Consider the following 23,193-nt stretch of genomic DNA (forward strand, 5'->3'; position numbering starts at 1 on the left):
ACATTCTTCCTAATTATACTGCTTGTTTCATATTTTAACTTCCGTTGCTCTTTGCAGCATATTTGGATTTAATCAGTGTTGACTGTTGCCAAAACATGCTACCAATAAAACACAATTATTCAGTTCACTTAACCATTGATGGTGATTAACAAAAGCTCTTGGCATAGTTCACTGAGGTATACATGCAGAGCAGTATTTATCAGTAATGTAAAAGGAGGACTAGGTAGCTATATGAGAATTTTATTTTGGAAAGAGTTTTTAATCAAATGTACAAATATATGAAATGCAACAGCATGTAGTGTATCAATGCTTGATGCCAAATGTGCCATCACTTATTTAACATCGATTACATGCTTCCTGAAACACAATCGGCATCCTTTTATATCCTTTGTGTCCATTTTGAAATAGCAGTTGCCCCTGTGTATGTTGATATTATTGCTTTGTCCTAAAGCCCCAGTTGGGATATATTTATTGTGTGTACATATTTCTGAATGCAATTAATTAGCAACATTTCTTTATGGAATTATCTTGACAAAAGACCTGTTATTTCTTATTATTGTTTCAGAACTATACAATGATGAGTAATTTCTGATTGATGCACACCCTACCAGAAATTAGTTTCAGCTTAATCAGAAGAGACAGTATTTATTTATTTTTTAAATTAATTTTTATTTTGATTACTGCATTTTTCCCTCACACTGAGAGAGACATGGAAACATTAAAAAGTGAAATTATCCTGATTGGGGTTTTAGGCCTACTTACACCAAATAGGTGTCTTTCTAGTGAAGTGCATGAAAGATTATTGCGTGTGTGTGTGTGTGTGTGTGTGTGTGTGTGTGTGTATGTGTAAAAATTAAAATAATTGGTAAAGTGTTGCAATTTTGGATGAACTAATAGTAAAAATCATAACTCTTTCTTAGACATTAAATATAATATAGACATAATTATACCATCCAGTGTGTCTACATAAATATATACACACATACTACTTAAATATACTCTTTCATTTTAAGCAATATTGCACAAGCAAGGGTGAGTTATACTGAATATCAGCTCAGCTGTGATTTGGCCATGTGACAGCCCGCAGGCTGCACGTCGCAGATAATCTCAGCCGTATTACAGCACTCTTGCTCGTACGATATTGCTTTTATACATCAGTTCTATAAACAAGAAATTAACATAGAGTAAGTGACATTACGGATGCAATATGGCCAAATGTTCTGTTTATTTTTGCTCACCTAGCGGCAATAAAGCCTGAGGATGCTACACTAACTTTATAGCAAGCTGGCTAGCTCACATTTATTTATACATTCCCGTTAAAGGTGCTTCTGTTGAAATTGACCTTGCTTCTTATTTGTCATCTTCATCTGCCAACCTTTCTTATTTTAAGTGAAAAGTTATATTTCTGAAGAGTATCGTTTGCCATGTTTTCTGATGTCACTTACACTACTGTAGTAACTGTGTGAACAGTAGTAGTGAACACAGACAAGCGGAGTGATGCACAAGGTGAAACATCAATAGCAGTGCAGTTATAAGAATTATAGTCTTGGAATGCCGCTCGACCGATCAAATTAGTTTCCAGGAACTAGCTACTGTATAATATATTTCGGTATTAATTCTACATATAGGCTATATATATATAATATATATATAAAACTGTAGTAGTAGTAACATCCACATATATAATGTGTGTGTGGATGGTAAATATTTTTATATCTGTCAAGGTAACCACAGATTGCAGTATATTGTAATCTGTAATCGTTCTATAGAAAATGATTTAGCATCTGTTTTGTTTTATGTTAAATGTCACTTAACTGCATGTTAAGTGCCATGTCTTAAGTGTTGTAATTGGCAGGAATGTGTCACTGAAAATTTAGCTTCAAATGGTTCAAAGTCATCTGCCTAAATTTTTGCTTATTAAAAAGTATTTATTTATTTATTTATTTATTTTTTAAATAAACAGAAGCTGCTTTAATGCAGTCATTTGCCTTTGTTTATCATAGAGCATTAGGTTTCATTCTTGACTTTTGTCCTTTTTAGTTTCTTCTAAGACTCAGGATGACGTAAGGACTGCTGGCGACAGTTATGACTCTGATATTGAAGTTTTGTTTGAACAAAAGCCAACTAAGGAGCAGGCAGAACTCTCCCGAAAGCTGATGCTGCCGTCAACGTTTTTTATCTACAAAAATAAGCCTGGATATGTGAGTGATGGTAGTGATGGTAAGAGTTTACTGCATTTAAAAAAAAAAAAAAAAATATATATATATATATATATATATATATATATATATATATATATATATATATATATATATATATATATATATATTTACTTTATTTGATTTCACTGAATCATAAAACACAGATTTTGACTTCAGTGTTTATTACTGCATCGGCTATGTCTACATTTTTAACGACCTCAACGTACTTCTACCGTGCAGATGAAGATTATGAGACTGCTGTGAGAAATCTGAAGGGAAAACTATATCCTGATTGTGCCACACCTGGCTCTGGTAAGTTATATCATATGGATGCAATAAATCCATTTAACATATAGATTAAAAGTAAAGTTCACTGCAATTTATTCTGTACAGTTATAGTCTTTCAGAGTTTCTTGAGTCACAGTGCAACCACACAGAAAAGCGATTAACAGATCACTAAAACATGATCCCCAGCATGTGGTGTTTGTTCATGAATTATAGGTTAAATGGTAGAAGGTTCCTTCCTGCATTAGTATCACGTACCGTACATGCAGGAAATTCTACCTTCTGCTACCACCACCATGCTTGATGGTAGGGATTGTATTGGATAGTTGATGAGTAGTACCTGGTAATCTATTTGAAATTACACCTATAATAACAAAGTGTACAAAAACAAAGGTCTCTGAATTCTTGCACTGAAGAAGGCCTTGAAAATCTGTTTAGCCGAAGAATCAGCAATGAAGTAACTCATTACAGACCACATTAGGTTTTAAATAGTGGGTTGGGTGTGTAATGACTGTCTAATGTCTCACAGCTCAAGCCAGTAGAGATGCAGTGGAACCTGAGTGTGTGCTTGTCTGGGAGAAGAAACCAACATTGGAGGAGGAGAGAAAGGCCAAGAGCCTTCAGCTGCCTCTCACCTTCTTCTGTGGTACTAGTAGTGATGCAGACACTGAGCCTGACAGGCCAGAAGACTTTGGAACAGAGCTACAAAAGGTCCAGCAAGCTCAGGTGAGTGTCATAAGAGTGTTAAATACAACCATAAAGAAGAATTGGTGCATTTTAATTTAAAAAAAAATAAAATAAAAAATCATCTGTGTTTTACCACCTTTAGCATTTTTCCACATCCTTTCTTCCATGATTCAGAATCTATGCTTAATTTAAGTTCATTTAAATGCCTGGTTTTTTTTGTTTGTTTATTATTTATTTATTTTTGCTTTGTTTTGTTAAAATAATTCTTATTACTGTTTAATGGGTTATAAATGGGAGACAACATGTCTAATGGTTTATAACTGATGCACTATATTGCCAATAGTGTGTACTGTCCATCACAGTATGCTTGTTGAACATCCCATTCCACTCTTCTGGGAAGGCTTTCCACTAGATTTTGGAGCATGGTTGTGGGGATTTGTGTTCATTCCACTACAAGAGCGTTAGTGAGGTTGAGGCCAGGTACTGGTGGGTGAGGAGGCAAGTTCATCCCAAATGTCTTCAGGGGGTTGAGGTCAGGGCTCTGTGCAGGACACTTGAGCTCTTCCACTCCAACCTTCACACACCATGTCTTCATGGAGCTCGCTTTGTGCACAGGGGCATTGTGATGCTGGAACAGGTTTGGGCCTCTTGGGTCCAGTGAAGGGAAATTGTAATGCTACAGCACACCGAGACATTCTATACAACTGTGTGCTTCCAACTTTGTGGTAACATTTTGGGGAAGAAGCACAGATGGGTGCACACATACTTTTGACCATATGGTGTATAGTACAATGTTAAACATTTCATGTTAAACAAGTCATATTCACATTGGTCTTGTTTAGTAAAAACAAATGGTTTTCAAAAAAATTTATCCTGCAATAATAAGTCCTAAAAAGCACCACACTCAACAGACAGTAAAGGTTTGGAGTTGCTCATGCTTTGTCACCATGTCAGCAATAGTTACAGTGTTTCATGTTTCTCAGTAGGCTTAATAAAAGTCTTTTGTTTCAGAGTGAAATAAACAGGCAAGAGAAAACCATTGAGAGCTCCTCCGACCAGCCTGCTACAGCTGATAATGGCAGTCCTATTGACCTCTCTACAAAGACCCACGAAGCTGAAACATCAACTGACTCAAATACCACTCAAGGTAAATTTATTAGGAATATTAGTACTGACCAGTTATTTTCATTAACTTAAAAAAACAAAAACTATTTCGTTTAACACCTAAGCAGTCTGTATAGTGATTTCATAATTTTTGCGTTTATTTTTATAACATGTACATAATCATTAGTAACAACTAAAACATTTATTTCCATATTCTGCAGTTTATCTCACACACGTGCATATACAACAGGTGAATCATTGAGCCTAACCTGAGATGAACAGGTGTGGATGGTGTGTAGTCTGGAAGTATGGAGTAAAGAAAGCCTGCTTCTATGCAGTTAGACGTGTGTGTGTGTGTGTGTGTGTGTGTGTGTGTGTGTGTGTGTGTGTGTGTGTGTGTGTGTGTGTGATATACTTGATCATGACCACAGTACACACTGAGGGCTCACATTCTGCATGAATAGTTAATACTACTAGTTATAATTTACTCCTCATATTGAGTTAATGACTTGCATAGGAAAGGAACCCAAGAGCTGAAGACAGGACTTCTAAATGTTTGTATATTTATATATTTAACCAATCTGTAGTCCTTGTAGTCCGTGTTTGTTTTGGACGACCCATTTTTTACAACCAAATCAAAACTTCACAACCAAAGAAAACGTGCCCAAAAGTGCTGTTTCACTCAGAAATGTCATGTTGTGGGGGGAAAAACCTGTTTCTATCACAGAAATTTTAGGAAGGTACAGATTTAAAGTTTGTGTGTGTGTGTGAAAATTTCACTAGTATACCTTTATGGCAGTTTGTTCTAATATCTCTTTTTCTCCTCCCACAGGTCTTCCTGCTTTCACATTTGATTCTCCAAGTTCATTTACATTTGCAGAATTGGCAAAGAAATCTGGGGAATTTGCCTTTAAAAAAAAAGGTTGGCTTTTATTTATTAGTTTCCTTAGTTTTGCATGTGACAATTAGGATTTCACAACTTAAAGCGTTTTCCCAAAAACTTTTTAAAATACAGATATTGAAAATGGTTTAAAAAAAAAAAAAAAAGAGAGAGAGAGAAAAGAAATTACACTGCCATTATTGAAGCTGTTCGTTAGGGTAGAATATGCATAAGCCTTGTCCTGCACATGAAAAGCAGACATTTTAATCATTAATTCATTTATATTATAAGCTGCTTGAATAAAAAGTTGACACTTCAAATCATCTCCCTAATGATCTACACACAGGAATTTGACATTGTTGTATTCAAGTCTGAAATTTGATTTGTGCCGTTTTGACTATTGTAATACCTCTAAAATCTCATTTAAAAAAAAATATTTGGAGATTCTCATCTTCTGGTCCTGTGACATTTGAATAAATAGGAAATCTACACTCTGCAGAACTAAATGAAGCAAATTTTTAACACAGAATCTTTTATTTACTTTTAAGACTCAGACTTCTCCTGGGAAAATGCTGGGAGAGCAGTCTTTAGCACCACTGCAACAGCTTCGCGAAATGAGGATGAAGACGAGGCGGCCAGCGATGAAGATGTTGCTAACAATGACATTCACTTTGAGCCCATTGTTTCCTTACCTGAGGTGTGTTTATATCCAAGCAAATTTATGGATCAAACCCACAAATTATTTGTATACTGGATCAGCTAAAATGTAATTGAAACAGATAAGCTGCATGTACACGTTTCTGTACGTGCCCACAGAAAGGCTATGTTTAAATCAGGTAGCACAAATCCTGTTGGTTTATACCTGTTTTGAACGGGAATGATTTTCTGCCAAAACCATTTGGAACATGAATTTTCAACAAGACTCACATGCTTAGAGTCTGATTCAGAAGGACCTAATAAGAAATCAAATTTGTCCTGCTGCAATCAAATAAAAACACGAAAACATTCTAAATGTTGTGATGTTAGCTTTTGAGATGCTTTGAGTTTAAGTTGCTAACGCAACTTAAACTCATATATAAACTTATATATAAGTATAGATATAAGTATAGTTATATACATGTACACGAAACTTCCTCACGTTTTTTCCATTCTCAGGTTGAGGTGAAGTCTGGTGAAGAAGATGAGGAGATTCTTTTCAAGCAGAGGGCAAAACTGTTCAGATGGGATCGTGATTTAAACCAGTGGAAAGAGCGTGGAGTTGGTGATCTGAAGATCCTCTTCCACCCACTGAAAAAGGTCTATCGTGTCCTGATGAGGCGTGACCAGATCTTAAAGGTGTGTGCTAACCACACCATTACCAAGGAGATGGAGCTGAAACCCATGAACAACGCTACTAACGCACTCGTGTGGATGGCTAACGACTATGCAGGTAGAACTCTTGAAGATATTGTACAGATATTCCAGTATATTATTCTTCAGTGTGTTGTCAAGTTTGAATTTTAAATCTTTACCTTGGTTGTACAAAATGTGTTCTATTTACCAAACAGAGGGTGACGTCAAGGTGGAGCAGCTTGCTGCCAAATTCAAGACCCCTGAACTCGCGGAGTCCTTCAGGAAAACCTTTACAGATTGTCAGAGGTGCATGTCTCAGGTGGACTTGGCCCAATCTTCTAAAGTCATGGAACTTTCTAGGCAAAGTAATCCAGAGGTATTTCTCACTGTAGCTGCTGACGGTGAGCTGATCGGCAAGATCACAATAGAGCTATTTTTCAACATCGTCCCTAAAACTGCAGAAAACTTCAGAGCGTTGTGCACTGGAGAGAAAGGGTTTGGCTACCGGAATTCCATCTTTCACAGGATCATCCCTGATTTCATGTGTCAGGTAACCTTTCATTTCTTAGTGTTCAGTTAGGTCAGGGGTGTCAAACTTTTTTTTTTTTTTTTTTTTTTTTTTTTTTTTTGGGATTCATTACACTTAGTCTAGTGTCAAGTGGACTTGGACCAAGAGAATCAGTTTGGTAGACCAATAACACATTAACAACTGTGCTTGTGTTAAATGTATTCATTTATCAACATAAAAGGTTAAAAACACAAAAGGGCTCCCAGGTGGTGCAAAGGAGCAGCAATCACCTTTGAATCCCAGTGATGCCACAGCCATCCGTGGCCAGGAGTCCAAGAGAGCAAAAATCATTTTGTGGACTGAAATATGGCCTAAAACTCCCTGTCAGTCACAGCAACACTGTGCATAAGGAAGAGATAACGCTTTCCTCTGAGTGTGCTACAGCAGCCTGTGTCTCAGAGGAAACATTTGATTGCCTTCACTCTCCCCGGTTGCTATCTGTCATGTGTTGAGGGAGAACTGGCTGGTGGGTGAGAATTGGCTAAGACTAAATTAGAGACAAAATAGGGGGATTTCATTTTTCTTTTTTAATAAAAGGGAAACTTGATTGTAGAAGTAGTCACCTCCTTTACTAAATTAAATCCCTAAATTGATTTTGCTGGAAAGAGACCAGGCTAAAGAGTTAACCCTGTTAATATTGCTGTTGCAGAATTGCACAATCATTACCACATTTTGTTTGTAGCTGTGTTTGTGGCTCTGAGTTTATTTTCCCCTTAGTGGAAACTGAGACTCACTATCAAATGTTTCAGTTCAATTTCAGTAAACAAGGTGATTTTTAAGACTTATCGAACTTATTTAAAATGGAGGTATTTCTATTCGGATGAATAATAACTGGCAACTGAAAGGATGGACAGTTTCACTAATTTTTATTCAAATTGCTGATCCTTTTGTGTAAAGAAAAAATTGTCGTTTAATTTTATTGATGTCTTGTCTTTGGTTAGGGTGGTGATATAAGCAAACAGGATGGCTCTGGTGGAAGGAGTATCTACGGGGAGAAGTTTGAGGACGAGAACTTTGACGTGCGCCACACAGGACCAGGTATATTGTCCATGGCCAACCGTGGCAGACACACAAACAACTCTCAGTTTTTAATCACGTTAAAGAAAACTGAGCATTTGGACTTCAAACATGTTGCTTTCGGCGTCGTCAAAGATGGCATGGATGTGGTGAAGCGAATGGGAGAGCTGGGCTCTAAGAAAGGCGTACCAAGCAAAAAGATAACAGTTGTAGACTGTGGACAACTATAGTTCTTTTCTTCATACAAGAAGTCCACTTGTGAAGGTTTTTAATGTTCTGCTTGTTTTTGTTTGTTTATTTTTGTCTTGAGTTTCTCCTTATTTGAAATGTGACTGAGGGACAACCAAAGGTCTAAGCCTAATTTTGTGGCGTGATTTTGTTTATTTTCAAGGAAATATTATGGCACTGATGACCGATGTAAGAATGGGGGTCAGTCAGTGATCTACAGAGAGTGATCATTATACTGATGTGCTTCCTGATGTGACATCATGACAAATAGACATTTGTTTAAAAAAGCTGTTACGGAGGTGAAGCCAAAGAATTAGACTAATAAAAGCCTAACTTCCTGCTATTTTTTTTCAAGCCAACTGCAGGTGGTTCATTAGGCTGTGTGCTAAAATCTGTGTTGCAGGTTTGATTCAGTTACACAGCTGGATTAAACAGCAACAAATTTGGATAATCTTAAACATTCAATTTTGTGTCTTTTTACTCTATAGATTTTTGGAAATTGGGCTTTTTACAGCATTGTAAATTCTACATTTTCTGCTTTTTTGGCACTATTAAAGGTTGAACACTGAGTTTGTGTCTTTCTTTATGTTCTCTCTCAAACATTAAAATTTGGAAAGCTTTTTTTCCAAGATAATTTAAGTGACGGCCCACCATTACAGTACCATTTGCGCATCAATGTTCGAGTTGAAGATCCAGGCTAATATCAGCCATTGTTCAGTACATGATGCTAACTTTTAACATCATGACAAACAAGTTTTTAACAATAAATAAAGAAATTCTATAAATTAATATTCTTTGTAGCTATAATATTAGTAACAGAGTTGAGTTGTTGATCTTGAAGTCAAGCAATGCTGACAATTTTGAAAAACATGACAAATATTTGAGGAGACATTTCTCTCGTGGGCTTGCTGTTAGAAAGGGTCATTTTACAAATCATTTTACACATGAAAAAATAAATAAATAAAACCAAGAAACAAATGTTTAAATCTTTACTGGAATTAAATCTTTACTAATGTGTCTTATTATCACTCTTGCTGGAATTCAATATTTTAGGAAGAAAATAGCAAATATTTTGCGGTTTGTTTATTATTCACACTGGAAGCTGTTTCAGAGGACTTTCAGTGCAGCCTGTGTGAAAATTTTGCGTCCTGTAGTCGCACCACTGATTCGCTGACGCATGGCTTCGATGGGCTTCTGTAGCAGATTCAAGCGCATTGTTTTAAGGTGAGGAAAGATAAATGATCACTGGACAGCAGGCTTTTAATACATCATGTTGGGTCTTACCTGGATGTACAATTTCACTGGGGATGAATCTGCTCACCTCAATGTACAGTTGAGGAGAGCAGAAAAGGATGGCCATCTTTCATCTCAAAAACATCACTAGTATAAGAAATAGAATGTAACTACAAAAAAACTAGTTCATGCTTTTGTTACCTCTAGATGGGACTATTGTAATGGTTTGCTGTCTGGATGTTTCAGTAGGTGCATAAACAAGCTCCAGTTAGTCCAGAATGCAGCAGGCCGAGTCCTCATTAGAACCGGAAGATTTGATCACATCACCCCTTATCCCCACTACATTATAGTATTATAAAATACTCCTAATGACCCATAAAGGATTGAACGTTTAAAAGAAAAAAAAAAAAGTCAATCGAACAGTACAGGTTTTTTATTAGAATAATGAAGACTACAGCAGGGGGCAGAGTTTTCAATTAGTGTTTGGGACTTAGACACAGTCTCAATCTTTGTCTTGGCTGAAAACCTATTTGTTTAGTCAAGACTTGTTTATATTTTCTCTTACATAAAGGTGCAGATCTGGAGAGTTCATGGACAGAGAGTTTTGTTAAACTCAAGTTTTCACTCTACCTTATTTTACAGTAGATTGAAGTTTTCTCTCACAGGTAGTTTTGTTTCTAACACTTGGAATCTTTTTTTTTTGTTCCTGCTTCATATGTAATGTGGAGTTTCATAGATAACATGAAAAACATTGTGAATCATGTAAGAAAAATCTGCTAACACCGTCAACCAAAAGCAAGCAAATACAATATAATGCAGTGAAACAGTTCTCCCTCCACAACGTAAAGATAATTAAAAAAAAAAAAAAAAAACACCTAAAACTGTGCATGCTGCTGTGGTGTTATTAAAGTTTTATTGTCATTGTGCTGATTAACAAAGTGTTTTTATTCAACTGTTTTTATTCAATAAAGTGTTTTGGTGCAGCTAATAACAGCAAAAAATTAGTTCACAAAGTTATATATAGCACTCATCACTCCGAGGAGATCCCCTTTAGGAGGAATGTCCAATGTACAGCTGAACTGGAAGTTTTGATTGGTTTTTCAACCGAGTCAGACCTGTCTATTATTGCCTGAAGTCCTGGTCCCAGTCCCCGTAGTTTGAAAAGTGCTGGGTCAGATGCCAGCTTGCCCCCTGCTCCAGCATTGACACTCAACAAAGAAATATATGTACATTAATTCAAGCATCTATAGTAGCTGCTTTATCCTGGTAAGGGTCATGGTGTTTCTGGACTCAATCCCAGCACCATGCACGCGGTCATGTAAATTGTAGAGGAGGCGGCAGGTGCAGAGTTTTATTGTGGAACGTGCAAAACAACGCCTGGTTCATGCACACTCCGTTTGCGGTATGTATGCGGTGCAGAAGCAGCACGCACCATTGTGCTGTCACAGTGCGGTACTGATCCGCTGCAGAACCCGTTCAGAAAAGGACATGAAGGTGGAGGGTGACAGGACTTTGAATGAAGTTTAGAGCAACACAGTACAGTAATACAATATTTATCGTTACTTCTATATATAGGCTATTACATTGCTCAAGCAGGTGGCAAAACATTTAAACATGGTATTTCTCTTACATGAAAAGGTAGTATCACAAACATTTTAAATGAAAACTTACCACTGACACAAACAGCCGAGGAAACTGCCTCAGATGTCTTTTCTTTTGCATTTAAACCTTTATACAAGAAATCCTGCTGGCCATACACAACTTTATCCGATAACCAGCCTGTCACGTGATTGCAACTTTCTGCTGAGATGTGAGTGTCGTCCCCCTCCACAATATAACATGCTGTCTAGTATATTTCACATTATAAACATATATTGTAGGCCTAGATGTAATTTTTGCAACTCCTGTTAAGTGTTTTGGCTTTCTTTGCTTTACCCTGAAAAACAGTAGTATACTTTAATTATATGCATTTATGGTGAAATGACTACATTTTCGTGTCAATCCGTTTTCATTTTGACCAAGAACTATGCGCTATCACTTTAATTCAGTGCATGCAGCTCAGCAAAAATAGACTTGTTGCGGAAACAATCGCTGCACTGCTGCACCGCATCCGTGTGAATACTCTAACCTATTAACATGGACATGGAAAAATCCGCATCGCAGCCGTGTGAATGCTCTAACCCAGTGGTTTTCAATGTGGGGGCCGCCAGGGGACGCCCGGGGGGCCTCAACAATTTGGTGTGAAAAATAAACATGATTTTCTCTTTCTCACTCTCAGACAACCACACACACACACACAATCAATTCCTAATCTAATGTAATGTAAAGATGTAAGATGTAATTATTAATTAAAAAAAAGGGGGGATATATTCAGAAGTCTGTATTTTTAATGTGTTTTAAAGACATCTTGCAAAAGGGGGGCCTTGGTCAAATGCTAATACTATTTGGGGTGCCTTGCCCTGGAAAAGTTTGGGAACCACTGCTTAATATGGACACGGAAAAATCCGCACCGCATCCGCACCCGTGTGAATGCTCTAACCTGTTAACGTGGACACGGGAAAAATCCGCACCGCAAACGGAGTATGTGAGAACCTGGCCTGAGTTATTAGTGACGTACTGGGGTTGGGTAATGTAGTTCGGCACCCTTTTGCCGCTACCCTGACACAGGCACATATTCACACCTAGCTGCAATTTAGCATAGCCAATCCACCTATCTGTATTAGCATGCAGAGTTACTCTACACAGACAGGAACCTAGGTTCAGGCTCGAGCCGGGCACCTGGTCTTGCGTGCAGCGCTACCCACTGCACCGCCATGTGGCCTGATATATGTACATAAATAAGTAAATAAAGGGGAAAATGTCCAAAAAAAAAAAGATACAGAACTTTAGAAAAAGAACGTTTAAAAGATATATAAATAAATTGATTAAAAATACAAAAAAATAGATATATACATGGATGCAGAAATTAATTAAAAGGGGAAAAGAAACAATTATATAATTTTTATAAATACAAAATAGAATTGTCTGTTTTAGAAAAATATATATTTTTAAATTTATGTATTATTATTATTTTTTAAAATAATATGTTTATAATAATATGTTTTGATATGTTTCATTTGCCTACATATTTTTTTATTCTAGCTCAGGGAGGAACTTTTATAAATATCACTGTAGGTTATTGTGTGTAAGGTTTCCTTACAAAATCAAAGCATGATATTTTTTAACGCAATATTTGTTTACTTAGGTAATTTTCATACGTAATTGATTCAGAATATTCCAGGTTTTATCAGGTTTACTGATATTTACTTCACAATAGAGATGTTTATACCTCACCCAGGATTAATTGGTTAAATTGTTTCATACTTAGACTCCTATAGAATTTTTGTGATTTTTTTTGTGCTAAATATATACTTTTTGCTTTGTTTTCCTCTAGGTGCATAAAGGGACACACTGCTGCTGAGTGTTTAGAGCAGTGGTCACCAACCCTCTTCCTGGAGATCTACCTTCCTGCAGGTTTCATCTCCAACCAAAATCTAACACACCTGTTTTAGTTGATCAAGAACTTCTTAAGGCAATGATTAGATGGTCAGGTGAACACCATTATGGTTGGAGCTAAAGTCTTCAAGAAGGTAGATCTCCAGGAAAAGGGTGAGCAGGGTGACCACTGCTTTAAGTTATAAGTATAACTTAAAAACGTTTTCTTTCATTTAATCCAGTGCATGGGAAACAAAAAGTAGAAAAAGTGCAGAGGCCTGTGGAACACTTTCTCTCTGGACCCCAAATCCCCATTTACATTACTTTTACATTTACATTTATTCATTTAGCTGAAGCTTTTATCCAAAGCATCTTACAAATTAGAAAATACAAGCAAAGCGATATATGAAGCAGAGAACAATACAAGAAGTGCTACCATACAAGATCCCTTAATTGAGTTCCAGAAGAAGCAGACCATTTAGACCATATACCAGATTACATACAGGTATACGAACATGTCAAAATAATGCATTGTTTCTTTATTATGAAGTTCTGATGTAAGCTTTTTCAAAGTGATGTGTCAACACATTTGGATTCCTTTTTTTTTTTTTTACTTCCTGTTTCCTGTTTTCTATGGCAAAAATAAAAATTTAAAATTAATACGAAAAAGGCGTACAGAGTTGTTTTTTTCTTCTTTTAGACAAATAACACTACACACAGTGATATACTGCCACCACATTAAATTCATAATAAAATAAATCTTCTGTGTACAAATACAGATATGTTAGCAAGTTACAGTTTAGAACAAACACTTCTGACCAATTTTTCGGCTTGTCCCTTGCTACAAATGAAAAATAATTATAACATGCATCTTTTTATTGCCAGTGACAGCTGCAACATTAGAGGGTTAAATAACATCTGTGAATATTTGTGCAATATTCTGCATGTATGAAGCAAAGACATATATTTACAAAACATTTTCGTCGTCTTTCAATGAAATAAATTAGTGTAGATCAGTGATCACTTGACCCATGCAGGTCAACCTTAATTCCATACCCGCTCTAGATGATCAGTCTACAGGATTCACAATATCACGTCTCTGATGGATTAGGGTGGAAATGAATCCAGCGTCATCAGTCTTTTCACTTTCAGGCAGTAGTCAGCTGCTATCCTGTTTATTGCAGTTTAATAAGTTTCAAAAAGATTTTTAAATTTTAAAATCCGACTCAATTTACTTTGGCTACTTGCAAGTGTAATTATTTTCTTTTCAACTAGCATTTGGGTTGGAGTTTACTTGATTAGAAAGTCATTAAATGACTGCTGTACCCTGAACAGAATAAAGCGGTTATTGAAGATGAATGAAGGTTTCATTATCCAGTGTTTGTGCATCAGATGAAGAACTCCTGTTTGTCCTCTTCTTTGCAGTCTGTAGTTATTTCTAAGCCATTACTCTGATGCTCACCTCTACTCCATTTTGAACTGGCCTGAAGTGCACACACACATTTTGGAAGCGATGCTGTTTTATTTGAGTGTTTTAGAGATGATGCCTTGCTGAATAACTGCGGAGGCTCAGATAGAGGCTGTGGGACTCTAGCTCTTGAAATAATTTGTGTGTGTGGGAGCAAGTAAGCTGAGACCACAGAAAGATCTACAGATCTGCTGATTACTGCTTGTCCCGTGTCTACATCTGTCTCTTCAGCTCCGACTAATGTGTCTACATTTATCCGGAACCTCGGCATTGTAAGAGAGAAGGAACTGAACGGATGGGAAGTGGAAGGATAGGTGCTTACTGAATGAAATGCTTTTGTTGCCATTGAGATTAGGGAGCGAGTGTGGAAATCTGTCCATCCAGCAGACATAATTTCCTGGCTACACTGAACACTCTCTATGTCCTCCTGCTTACATTGCAGTGGTAGGGGAGTAGGAGAAGACTGCATGAGCAGATTCTGAGTGTGGGAGCAGGAGGTGCTTGGGCAGCGACACTTCTTGTAGGCACCAGGGCCATAACTGTTTGATAGTGGAAAAGAGGGAGTCTCTGAAGATGGAGAGGAGGGAATGGTGTCCCTTGACCTTTCTGATGAGCCCTGTACCTATAGGAAGAAAGCACACATAGAAAAGTAATGTATGGTGACTGACATTAGCACACTATGTGTAGTGTGTTATTACTGAATTACAGTGTTATTACTGAACTCACGACTTTCAACTCACAAGTAGAGAACCTGAACTGTTGAGGTGTGTAGCTACGGCCATCAAGCCTTTAAGGCAGTGGTCACCAACCCTCTTCCTTGAGATCTACCTTTCTGCAGGTTTCATCTCCAACCAAAATCTAACACACCTGTTTTAGTTGATCAAGAACTTCTTAAGGCAATGAATAAATGGTCAGGTGGGCACCATTATGGTTGGAGCTAAAGTCTTCAAGAAGGTAGATCTCCAGGAAAAGGGTGAGCAGGGTGGCCACTGCTTTAAGTTATAAGTATAACTTAAAAACGTTTTCTTTCATTTAATCCAGTGCATGGGAAACAAAAAGTAGAAAAAGTGCAGAGGCCTGTGGAACACTTTCTCTCTGGACCCGAAATCCCCATTTACATTACTTTTACATTTACATTCATTCATTTACCAGACGCTTTTATCCCAAGCAACTTACAAATGAGAAAATACAAGCAAAGCGATATATCAAGCAGAGAACAATACAAGAAGTGCTACCATACAAGATCCCTTAATTGAGTTCCAGAAGAAGCAAAGTGCGCAGAGTAGAGTTGTAAGTGCCAGAGTAAGTTTTTTTATGTTCCACCCAAACAAATTGGAACTTTTGTGTAAGAATGTGAACAAAAGTCCACTGTTTCCTACTCCACACCTCGCTGCACAGAGAGCTGGGAATTTGCTGTCCTTTTTCTCTTGGTCCATTCCTCTCTCTCTCTCTTTCTAAGAAGGCTTTTCTGGTATGATACCTGTAGCTCTGTGTTAAATCATTACAGAAATTTGGGGCTACTTTCAGATGATGTAGGATGTATCTGAGCTGGAAAGTGACATTCAAACCTCTCAACCTAGATCATGCCGCTGTCCACACCCCCATCTCCCACTATTTCCACTTGTGTAATGCTTCCTAAAAAAGCACTGTATTGGTCATAGGCTACACTAACATATGGAACACACACACACACACACACACAGACACACCAGCCAGCTTATGGGTTTCACAGCAAAGGGAGTACTTCTGCAATCAAACTTCAGTATTATGGGCTAGCTAGCACATTTACGCAATAATCTAATCAACACACACAACACACAGACTCTCACCTGCAGTAATATCTTATTCCCATCGTAATCCTTGGTTTGCCAACGTATGTCACTGATTGGTCTACAGGGATGGGGCAGAAGCGCTATGAGTTCAGCCATATTTCTCACACGTATCTCCATAAGGGTGCATTCAGTGGGGGTAGGATCCTGTCCTTTTGGTAACCGCTTAAATGATAGTTGAATCTCCATGTGGTGGTTAGAGTAGACCACGCAGAAGCTATAAATCTGGTTTCTCTGTGCTAGAGGGCGACGCAGAAGCAGTCTGTAGAGACGCACCTGATCACTGTAGGTCTCATATCGGCAATATATAGTGAATCGTACAACCTCCTTTCCATAATGTACCTGCCGCAGGGCCCAGAGTGGTGTGCCAGGGGCTAGTATGAAGAAATCCTGCATTGCTGGGGAAAATGCTAAGTCTTTTACGTACTCTGTGTGGTGGTAACGCCATGGAGGGCGTCTCAGCTGCTGCTCATGGCTCTCTTCCCTTCCATAATCTTCTTGCAGGAAGAGGATGACAGATAGGTATGGACAAAGAGATAGGTGGAGGTCCGTTAGGCACTGTGGCCTTGGTTGGGGCCTTTCTGCTCGCTCTGACACTCTGAAGAGGGTCAGTTGTGGGTGGAGGAGGGAGAGGAGTTGGTCTGCAGCACTTTGGAGTGTTTTTGCCTCACCTGGATCTGTTATGATGTGAACAGAAACGAGGAAGGGGTCTTGCAGGAGGTCTCCCATAAACAAATCCCATGGACATGGACAATGAAAAAGAGTTGGACTGAGAGGAAAGCAGTGAGCATATAACTGAATACAAATTTTATGAAAACAAAACATTTAGACATTAAAACAATGCTATCAGTGAAAACCCTATATACAGTGTCCTGTAGATTGGAGTGTCACACATAAGACCTGAGGGCCCAATAAACGTTCTGATCTGGCACAACAAATGAATTTAAAATCCACACTCTGAATTAAAATCATCTTGCGGACTGTAACTGATGTGAAATATTAGAAAAAGAGCAGCCATAAACTCTGCCAATGACAAAATATGTGAATAGTGTAATTCTTAATTAGCATGCTAAAACTTTTAAGCTGTAAGAACTAATTTAGGGGTTTCAAATCATTGCTTACATTATTTTATATTATATTATGTTATATTAATATTATATTATATTAAGTTATATTAATTACATGTTTATATGTAAATAATTTTGCAAACAATATTTATATATAGTTTCTTTAGATTCTTGAGAGGTCAGAGGAGAATGGCCAGGCTGACAGGAATGTTATAGTAACACAAATAACCACTGTTTACAGGATAGTGAGCTGGAATGTGAACACAGGCTCAACAAAACTGAACAGATCAAGACTGGAAAATAATTGTCTGGTCTTTTTCCAGTCTTCCACAGCTCAAGGTTTGACGTGTTGTGCATCCTGAGATGTGCACGCACGCATATTTTCAAGAAGGAAAATAAATAACTAGAAATAGTAAAGAGGACTCAAATATTTCTGCAGTGAACAAGAGGTGTTTATATTGTTCTCATCATTACTTGTGGCCATATTTTTCTGTTTTTTTTTTTCTTTTCTTTTGACAAAACAGAAATGAAAAAACACCAATGGAGTGATTGATTCATGAAATTCATTTTTCTATATTTCTAGGTATTCGCATTAACACATTAGTGGAATCGACAAAACACATACAGTGCACATCATATGTCAGGAAAGATGTTTTTCAATCATAATTATTTTGGGATATTTGTACTTTAATGCTTCATTATAAAATAGGAAAAGAAGTTAAAGTTCTACTTTAAACTATTTCTTGTGTACTGGTACTGTACATACAGTACATCGGGCTACTTACACCTTTTCCACATTCCCTCTTGCTCTCAATCATTCTGCTTTTGCTCCCTTCTCACTCAGGGGACTTGTCCTACTTTGTTTGTTGTTCAAGGTTGAGGGCATGATGGGGCGAGGGAACGCTGTGCTCTTACAAGCTTACACACACAAACAGAACCCCCCCATACACAAACTCACCAGCAGCAGACCTCAGTGCTTTTACTGTATTGCCTTACCTGTAACTTCTAAGTGATTACATGTAATTAAACACTTTCACAGAATTACCTCTGCAACATTTTACACCAGTTAAACACAAAGAGAGGTGAAAACAGAATATAAATCCAGAGCAATGTGCAAAAGTTACTCCAGTACATTTGCAGTGAAGTTAAATTTACAGTACTTTTCTCTTCAAACGTTTGAGACTTTTTCACCCTCAAGAGTCCATGGCTGTAAACATACTACTATTAATGAAATTCATGAACATACAAGCAATGGTTAGTAATGACTAGTTATAAGTCATATTAGTTATATTAGTCCACACATTATTACAATTATTAATCATAAACTTTCTCTCTGACCATTTAGAAACAGGGACTGCAATATTGAAGTTACATTACTGTCTAAATCTAAACAGTGCTCAATTTAGGTGCACCTACAGTTCTTAGTATTTACACTCACGGGCCCTTTACTCAGGTCAGCTTAACATACATACTTTATAGATTTATAATGACTGAATATAACCTATCTGTTGCTCTGCAGTTTGTCAGGCCTCCTCTGCTCTCGTTTTACCATGGGATGGAAAATAGACAAGAAAATATAGTTAGCTGGCTAACTGGCAAGATCATGTTAAATCGGTTAATGTAAGTCTGATGGAACAAAGCCAGCAAAATAGCCTCATGAGACAAAAAGAGACTGACATATTTAACAGCCATTTGTCATAACAAAGTTCAGAGAAATTCACAAAGAAACTTTCCATTTCCTGCTTTATCTGCCCTTCCACTAAAGAGCCACCTCTATCCTGCTTTTACTGAGTAGTCTGAAGGTGAACAGAGACACAGAGCAGATTACTGAAATAAACAATCTGTCATGACAGTGAAAGGTGAATCAGTTTTATGGCCATGATTCAATAACGATTCCACTGCATGAATGCTTAGAACATAATGTCCCACTTTTTAAAGGACTACGAATAACTCCTTTTATAAAAACATATTAGTTCTAAGAACAATGGCTTTTGGTATTAAAGGACGACTCCATCCCAATTATTGGGGGGGGGGGGGGGGTGATCTCTATGATGTTAATCATGGCATGGTTGTTGGTACGAGATGGGCTGGTTTGAGTATTTCAGAAACTGCTGATCTTCTGCGATTTTCACACACAACAGTCTCTAGAGTAAAGCATCCTGTGTGCGGAGGATCTGCAGGCTGAAACACCTTGTTGATGAGAGAGATCAGAGGAGAATGACCAGACCTTTTTTTAATCTTCAGCTGTCCAGTTTCAGTGACCTTATGCCCATGCTGGCCTCAGATTCCTGTTCTTGTTTAACAGGAGTGGACTCCTGCTGTTGTAGCCCGTCCACCTCAAGATTTGATGTTCTGTGCATGCTGAGATGCTTTTCTGCTCATCATGGTTGTAAAGAGTGATTATATGAATTAGTATTTCCTTCCTGGGAGCTTGAACCAATCTGGCAATTTTCCTCTGACCTCTCATCCTACACTCATCCTATTTCCACAAACATTAAGAGAGTAATTAGCAGCCAGGTATTGCCAATGAAATGCACAGGATTAGTAAATCATCAAGAACCTTTGGCAGTTTGGTATTTTGCCGCAATCAGGTGTGTGTCTGTGTCTGTGGGTGTCTGATCCATCTGAGAAAATGGATGTATATACATATATATATATATATATATATATATATATATATATATATTCTGTACCGCTTATCCTACACAGGGTCGCAGGGAGCATGGAGCCTATCCCACCCTGGACGGGGTGCCGACTCATCACAGGGCACAATTGCACACATACTTACACACCCATTCACACACTACGGACAATTTAGAGATTACAGTCAGCCTACAATGCATGTCTTTAGACTGTAGGAGGAAACCAGAGTACCCAAAGGAAACCCCCTAAGCACATGGAGACATGCAAACCTGTTAACATGTTAACTCAGATTTTCCTCATGCCTAATCTCTTCAATTGAAGTGATGTTCATCCAAAAGGTGTTCAGTGGGGTTGAGGTCAGGGCTCTGTGCAGGACACTCAAGTTCTTACACTCCAACCTTAACACACCATGTCTTTAAGGTTTATCGCTTTGTGCATGGGGGCACCGTCGTGCTGGTACAGGTTTGGGCCTCTTAGTTCCTTTGAAAAAATTTTTAATGCTAGAGCAACCCAGGAGATTCTATACAATTGTGTGCTTCCAACTCTGTAGCAACCGTTTGGGGAAGAACCACATATGGATGTGATGGTCAGGTGTCCACAAACTTTTGGCCATATGAATGTTTCATTGAAACTGCCAAATAAAGCAACTTCTGCATTGATCACGTGTTCTGTGGATTCCACAAATACATGTGGACAATTGGAACTTAACAGAAAACATTTTCATTTCTATTTTGTCAAGTAATTGGGCAAGTTATATGTTTTTGTCTAAACCATTGAAGAGAAAAGAATAAAGGGGAGAAAAACATCCTTCAATTGAAGCTGGAAACAAATAAACATCCTTTTCACTGCAGAAATATTCAAATCGTCTCCAATATTTCTATAGATACTTAAGGTCATGGGAAAAAGAAAGTACACCCTCCTCCAATTCTATGTTTTTATTTATCAGGACCTAAATAACAATTGTATGGTCCTCAACAACTTCTACAAACAAATAACCTCAAATGAGAAAAAAACCCCACAACAGATTTCAAAATGTAGTTATTTTCCCCAAAAAGTAAAATGACATTCAGAAACCAGGTGAAAAAATAAGTACACCACTCCTACTTCCACAATCATTAAGAGAGCCAGGTGTTACTAATGAAATGCACACAATTAGTTAATCATCAAGAACTTTTGGCAATTTGGTATTCTGGAGCACTCAGGTGTGTGTCTACATCATGCCAAGACCTCAGAGAAGCAATTGGTGCTCGTCATCAATCTGGGAAGGATTATAAGGCCATCTCCAAACAATTTGAACTTCACCATTCTACAGTGAGAACAACTGTTTACAAATGAATAGCCATCAAGACAGTTGAAGAAAAACACAAGAGCTACGTCATGTAATCTATACCTCTGTATGCACATTAAATGTTTATGTTCATGACAGCACAAACAGAAAAAGACTGAACAAGTATGGTTTTCATGAAAGGGTGGCAAGAAAGAAGCCCCTTCTCTCCAAAAATGACTTTATTGCATCTGCACAACCCACAAACGTCCTGGAACAATATCCTATAGACTGATGAGACCAAGGTGGAGATATTTGGTCATCATGCACAGCACCATATTTGGTGAAAACCAAACACAGTGTATCACTACAAACACCTCATACCAACTGTCAAGCATGGTGGTGGACGGGTGATGATTTGGGTTTGTTTTGCAGCCCAAGGACCTGGGATTTCATTGAGACAACAACAAACATCACTTTATACAAGAATGTTGTTGAGACAAATGTGAGGCCGTCTGTCCAGTAGCTTAAGCTGGGCCGAAACTGGGTCATGCTACAGGATAGTGATCCCATGCACACCAACAAATCAACATCTGAATGGCTAAAGAAGAAAAAAATTAAGATGAGATTGAGATGCTGTGGTGGGATCTTATGAGAGCTGTGCATAAACAAATGCCCTCAAATGTCAATGAACTGAAGTAATTTTGTAAAGAAGAGTGGGCTAAAATTTCTCCAAAATCATGTGATAAACGACTGATAACCTCCTACAGAAAATGATTATTTCAAATTATTGTTGCTAAAGGTGGTTTATTTGTTTATAGAAGTTGATGAGGACCACACAATTGTTATTTAGGCCCTGATAAATAAAAACATAGAACTGAAGAACTGTATACATTCTTTTTCCCATGACTGTATTTGCTTTCTTCTATTCTCTCAATCAGCACTGTTTATATAAGAGGGCATTAAGAGGTGTATTTATCTTCCTGTGTGTGTGTGTGTGTGTGTGTGTGTGTCTTTCAGAGCAACCATGTACTTCCAGATTAAAGGTCTAATATTGGATATAATCCCTCCACTGGGAAACACACAATACACCTGACAGAGAATTAGGGAAAGGTCATGCACTGTAAAGAGAAGCGCAACACCCAAGAAGCTCTTATAATAGAGTGAGAGAGAGAGAGAGAGAGAGAGAGAGAGATGGGGATAGAGGAGGAGGAGGAGGAGAGAGAGAGAGAGAGAGAGAGAGAGAGAGAGATTCACTTACTGCTTGTAAGTGGACTGGACACTGGACTGGAGTCTCTGGAGACAGACACACAGACAGACAGCAGCTCTGTGAGGCGCTGATATGAAATAAAGAGTAAAACAAACAAACAAACAAAACTCTGTTCTGTAACCCGGTATTGTAACCCGGTACTGTAACTCTGTTCTATAACACTTACCCAGCGGTCTCCGCTCCCGGATCCGCGCGCTCAATCTCACTCGAGTTCTTCTCCATCTCAGATGAAGATGACGTTTATGTCCTTTATGGCGCACAGTTCACCTGGTTTTCCCCTCACCAGCCTGAAGACCATAAAAACAAAACTTTCCCGTAACGTTATACTTTGTAAATTGCGTTTACAAATGATGCGTTTTTGGACGTCCCCTATCATGCGTCTGACGAAATGACTTGGAGCTGATGAGGGAAGGAGCGCGCGCTGTTCCGCGGAACACCTTTCACGTTAAAACTCACGGCGTGCTCGCGCCCCGCTTCCGCCACCCGGAGGCAGCAAACGTGGTCAACAAAGTCACAAGTCAGTTCAGTTATTATTTCTTCTTCTTCTTCTAAAAAAAAGTGCAGGTTTTGGATTCGGTACTCAGATTCAGGAAACAGATTTGATTTGTCAAAGTTGAGCGCAAACCTGAGACAAAAAAAGCGC

The 23,193-nt window shown here is 38.0% G+C and overlaps 2 protein-coding genes across 2 annotated transcripts in view; one reads left to right on the forward strand and one right to left on the reverse strand.

Annotated features, from left to right (window-relative positions):
- Positions 1 to 8,871, forward strand: part of ranbp2 (RAN binding protein 2) — a 37,690-nt gene extending 28,819 nt beyond the window's left edge. Inside the window, exons 20-28 of the mRNA XM_053626318.1 lie at positions 2,041 to 2,220; positions 2,442 to 2,513; positions 3,016 to 3,212; positions 4,185 to 4,320; positions 5,110 to 5,199; positions 5,706 to 5,854; positions 6,313 to 6,586; positions 6,705 to 7,039; positions 7,999 to 8,871. Of these exons, the coding sequence (XP_053482293.1) occupies positions 2,041 to 2,220; positions 2,442 to 2,513; positions 3,016 to 3,212; positions 4,185 to 4,320; positions 5,110 to 5,199; positions 5,706 to 5,854; positions 6,313 to 6,586; positions 6,705 to 7,039; positions 7,999 to 8,304 (1,739 nt within the window). The 3' untranslated portion in view covers positions 8,305 to 8,871. The remainder of the gene's footprint in view (positions 1 to 2,040; positions 2,221 to 2,441; positions 2,514 to 3,015; positions 3,213 to 4,184; positions 4,321 to 5,109; positions 5,200 to 5,705; positions 5,855 to 6,312; positions 6,587 to 6,704; positions 7,040 to 7,998) is intronic.
- Positions 8,872 to 13,772: 4,901 nt separating this feature from the next.
- Positions 13,773 to 22,823, reverse strand: LOC128609335 (protein FAM124A). The gene is made up of 4 exons (XM_053627868.1): positions 22,717 to 22,823; positions 22,542 to 22,576; positions 16,307 to 17,028; positions 13,773 to 15,099 (listed from the first exon to the last, which is right to left on the reverse strand). The coding sequence occupies exons 1-4, from the start codon at positions 22,770 to 22,772 to the stop codon at positions 14,398 to 14,400; spliced, it is 1,515 nt and encodes a 504-aa protein (XP_053483843.1). The 5' UTR covers positions 22,773 to 22,823; the 3' UTR covers positions 13,773 to 14,397.
- Between the last annotated feature and the right edge of the window lie 370 nt (positions 22,824 to 23,193).

The sequence above is a fragment of the Ictalurus furcatus genome, chromosome 6 (genome assembly GCF_023375685.1).
Source record: "Ictalurus furcatus strain D&B chromosome 6, Billie_1.0, whole genome shotgun sequence".
Taxonomy (NCBI): domain Eukaryota; kingdom Metazoa; phylum Chordata; class Actinopteri; order Siluriformes; family Ictaluridae; genus Ictalurus; species Ictalurus furcatus.

Excerpts from the sequence above, each read along its gene's own strand:
- LOC128609335 (XM_053627868.1), bottom strand. The coding sequence starts at position 22,772 with ATGGAGAAGAACTCGAGTGAGATTGAGCGCGCGGATCCGGGAGCGGAG. Across the intron at positions 22,577-22,716 it reads CCGGGAGCGGAGACCGCTGG|AGACTCCAGTCCAGTGTCCA; the intron begins GTAAGTGTTATA and ends GTCTGTCTCCAG. Across the intron at positions 15,100-16,306 it reads GGAATAAGATATTACTGCAG|GTACAGGGCTCATCAGAAAG; the intron begins GTGAGAGTCTGT and ends TTCTTCCTATAG.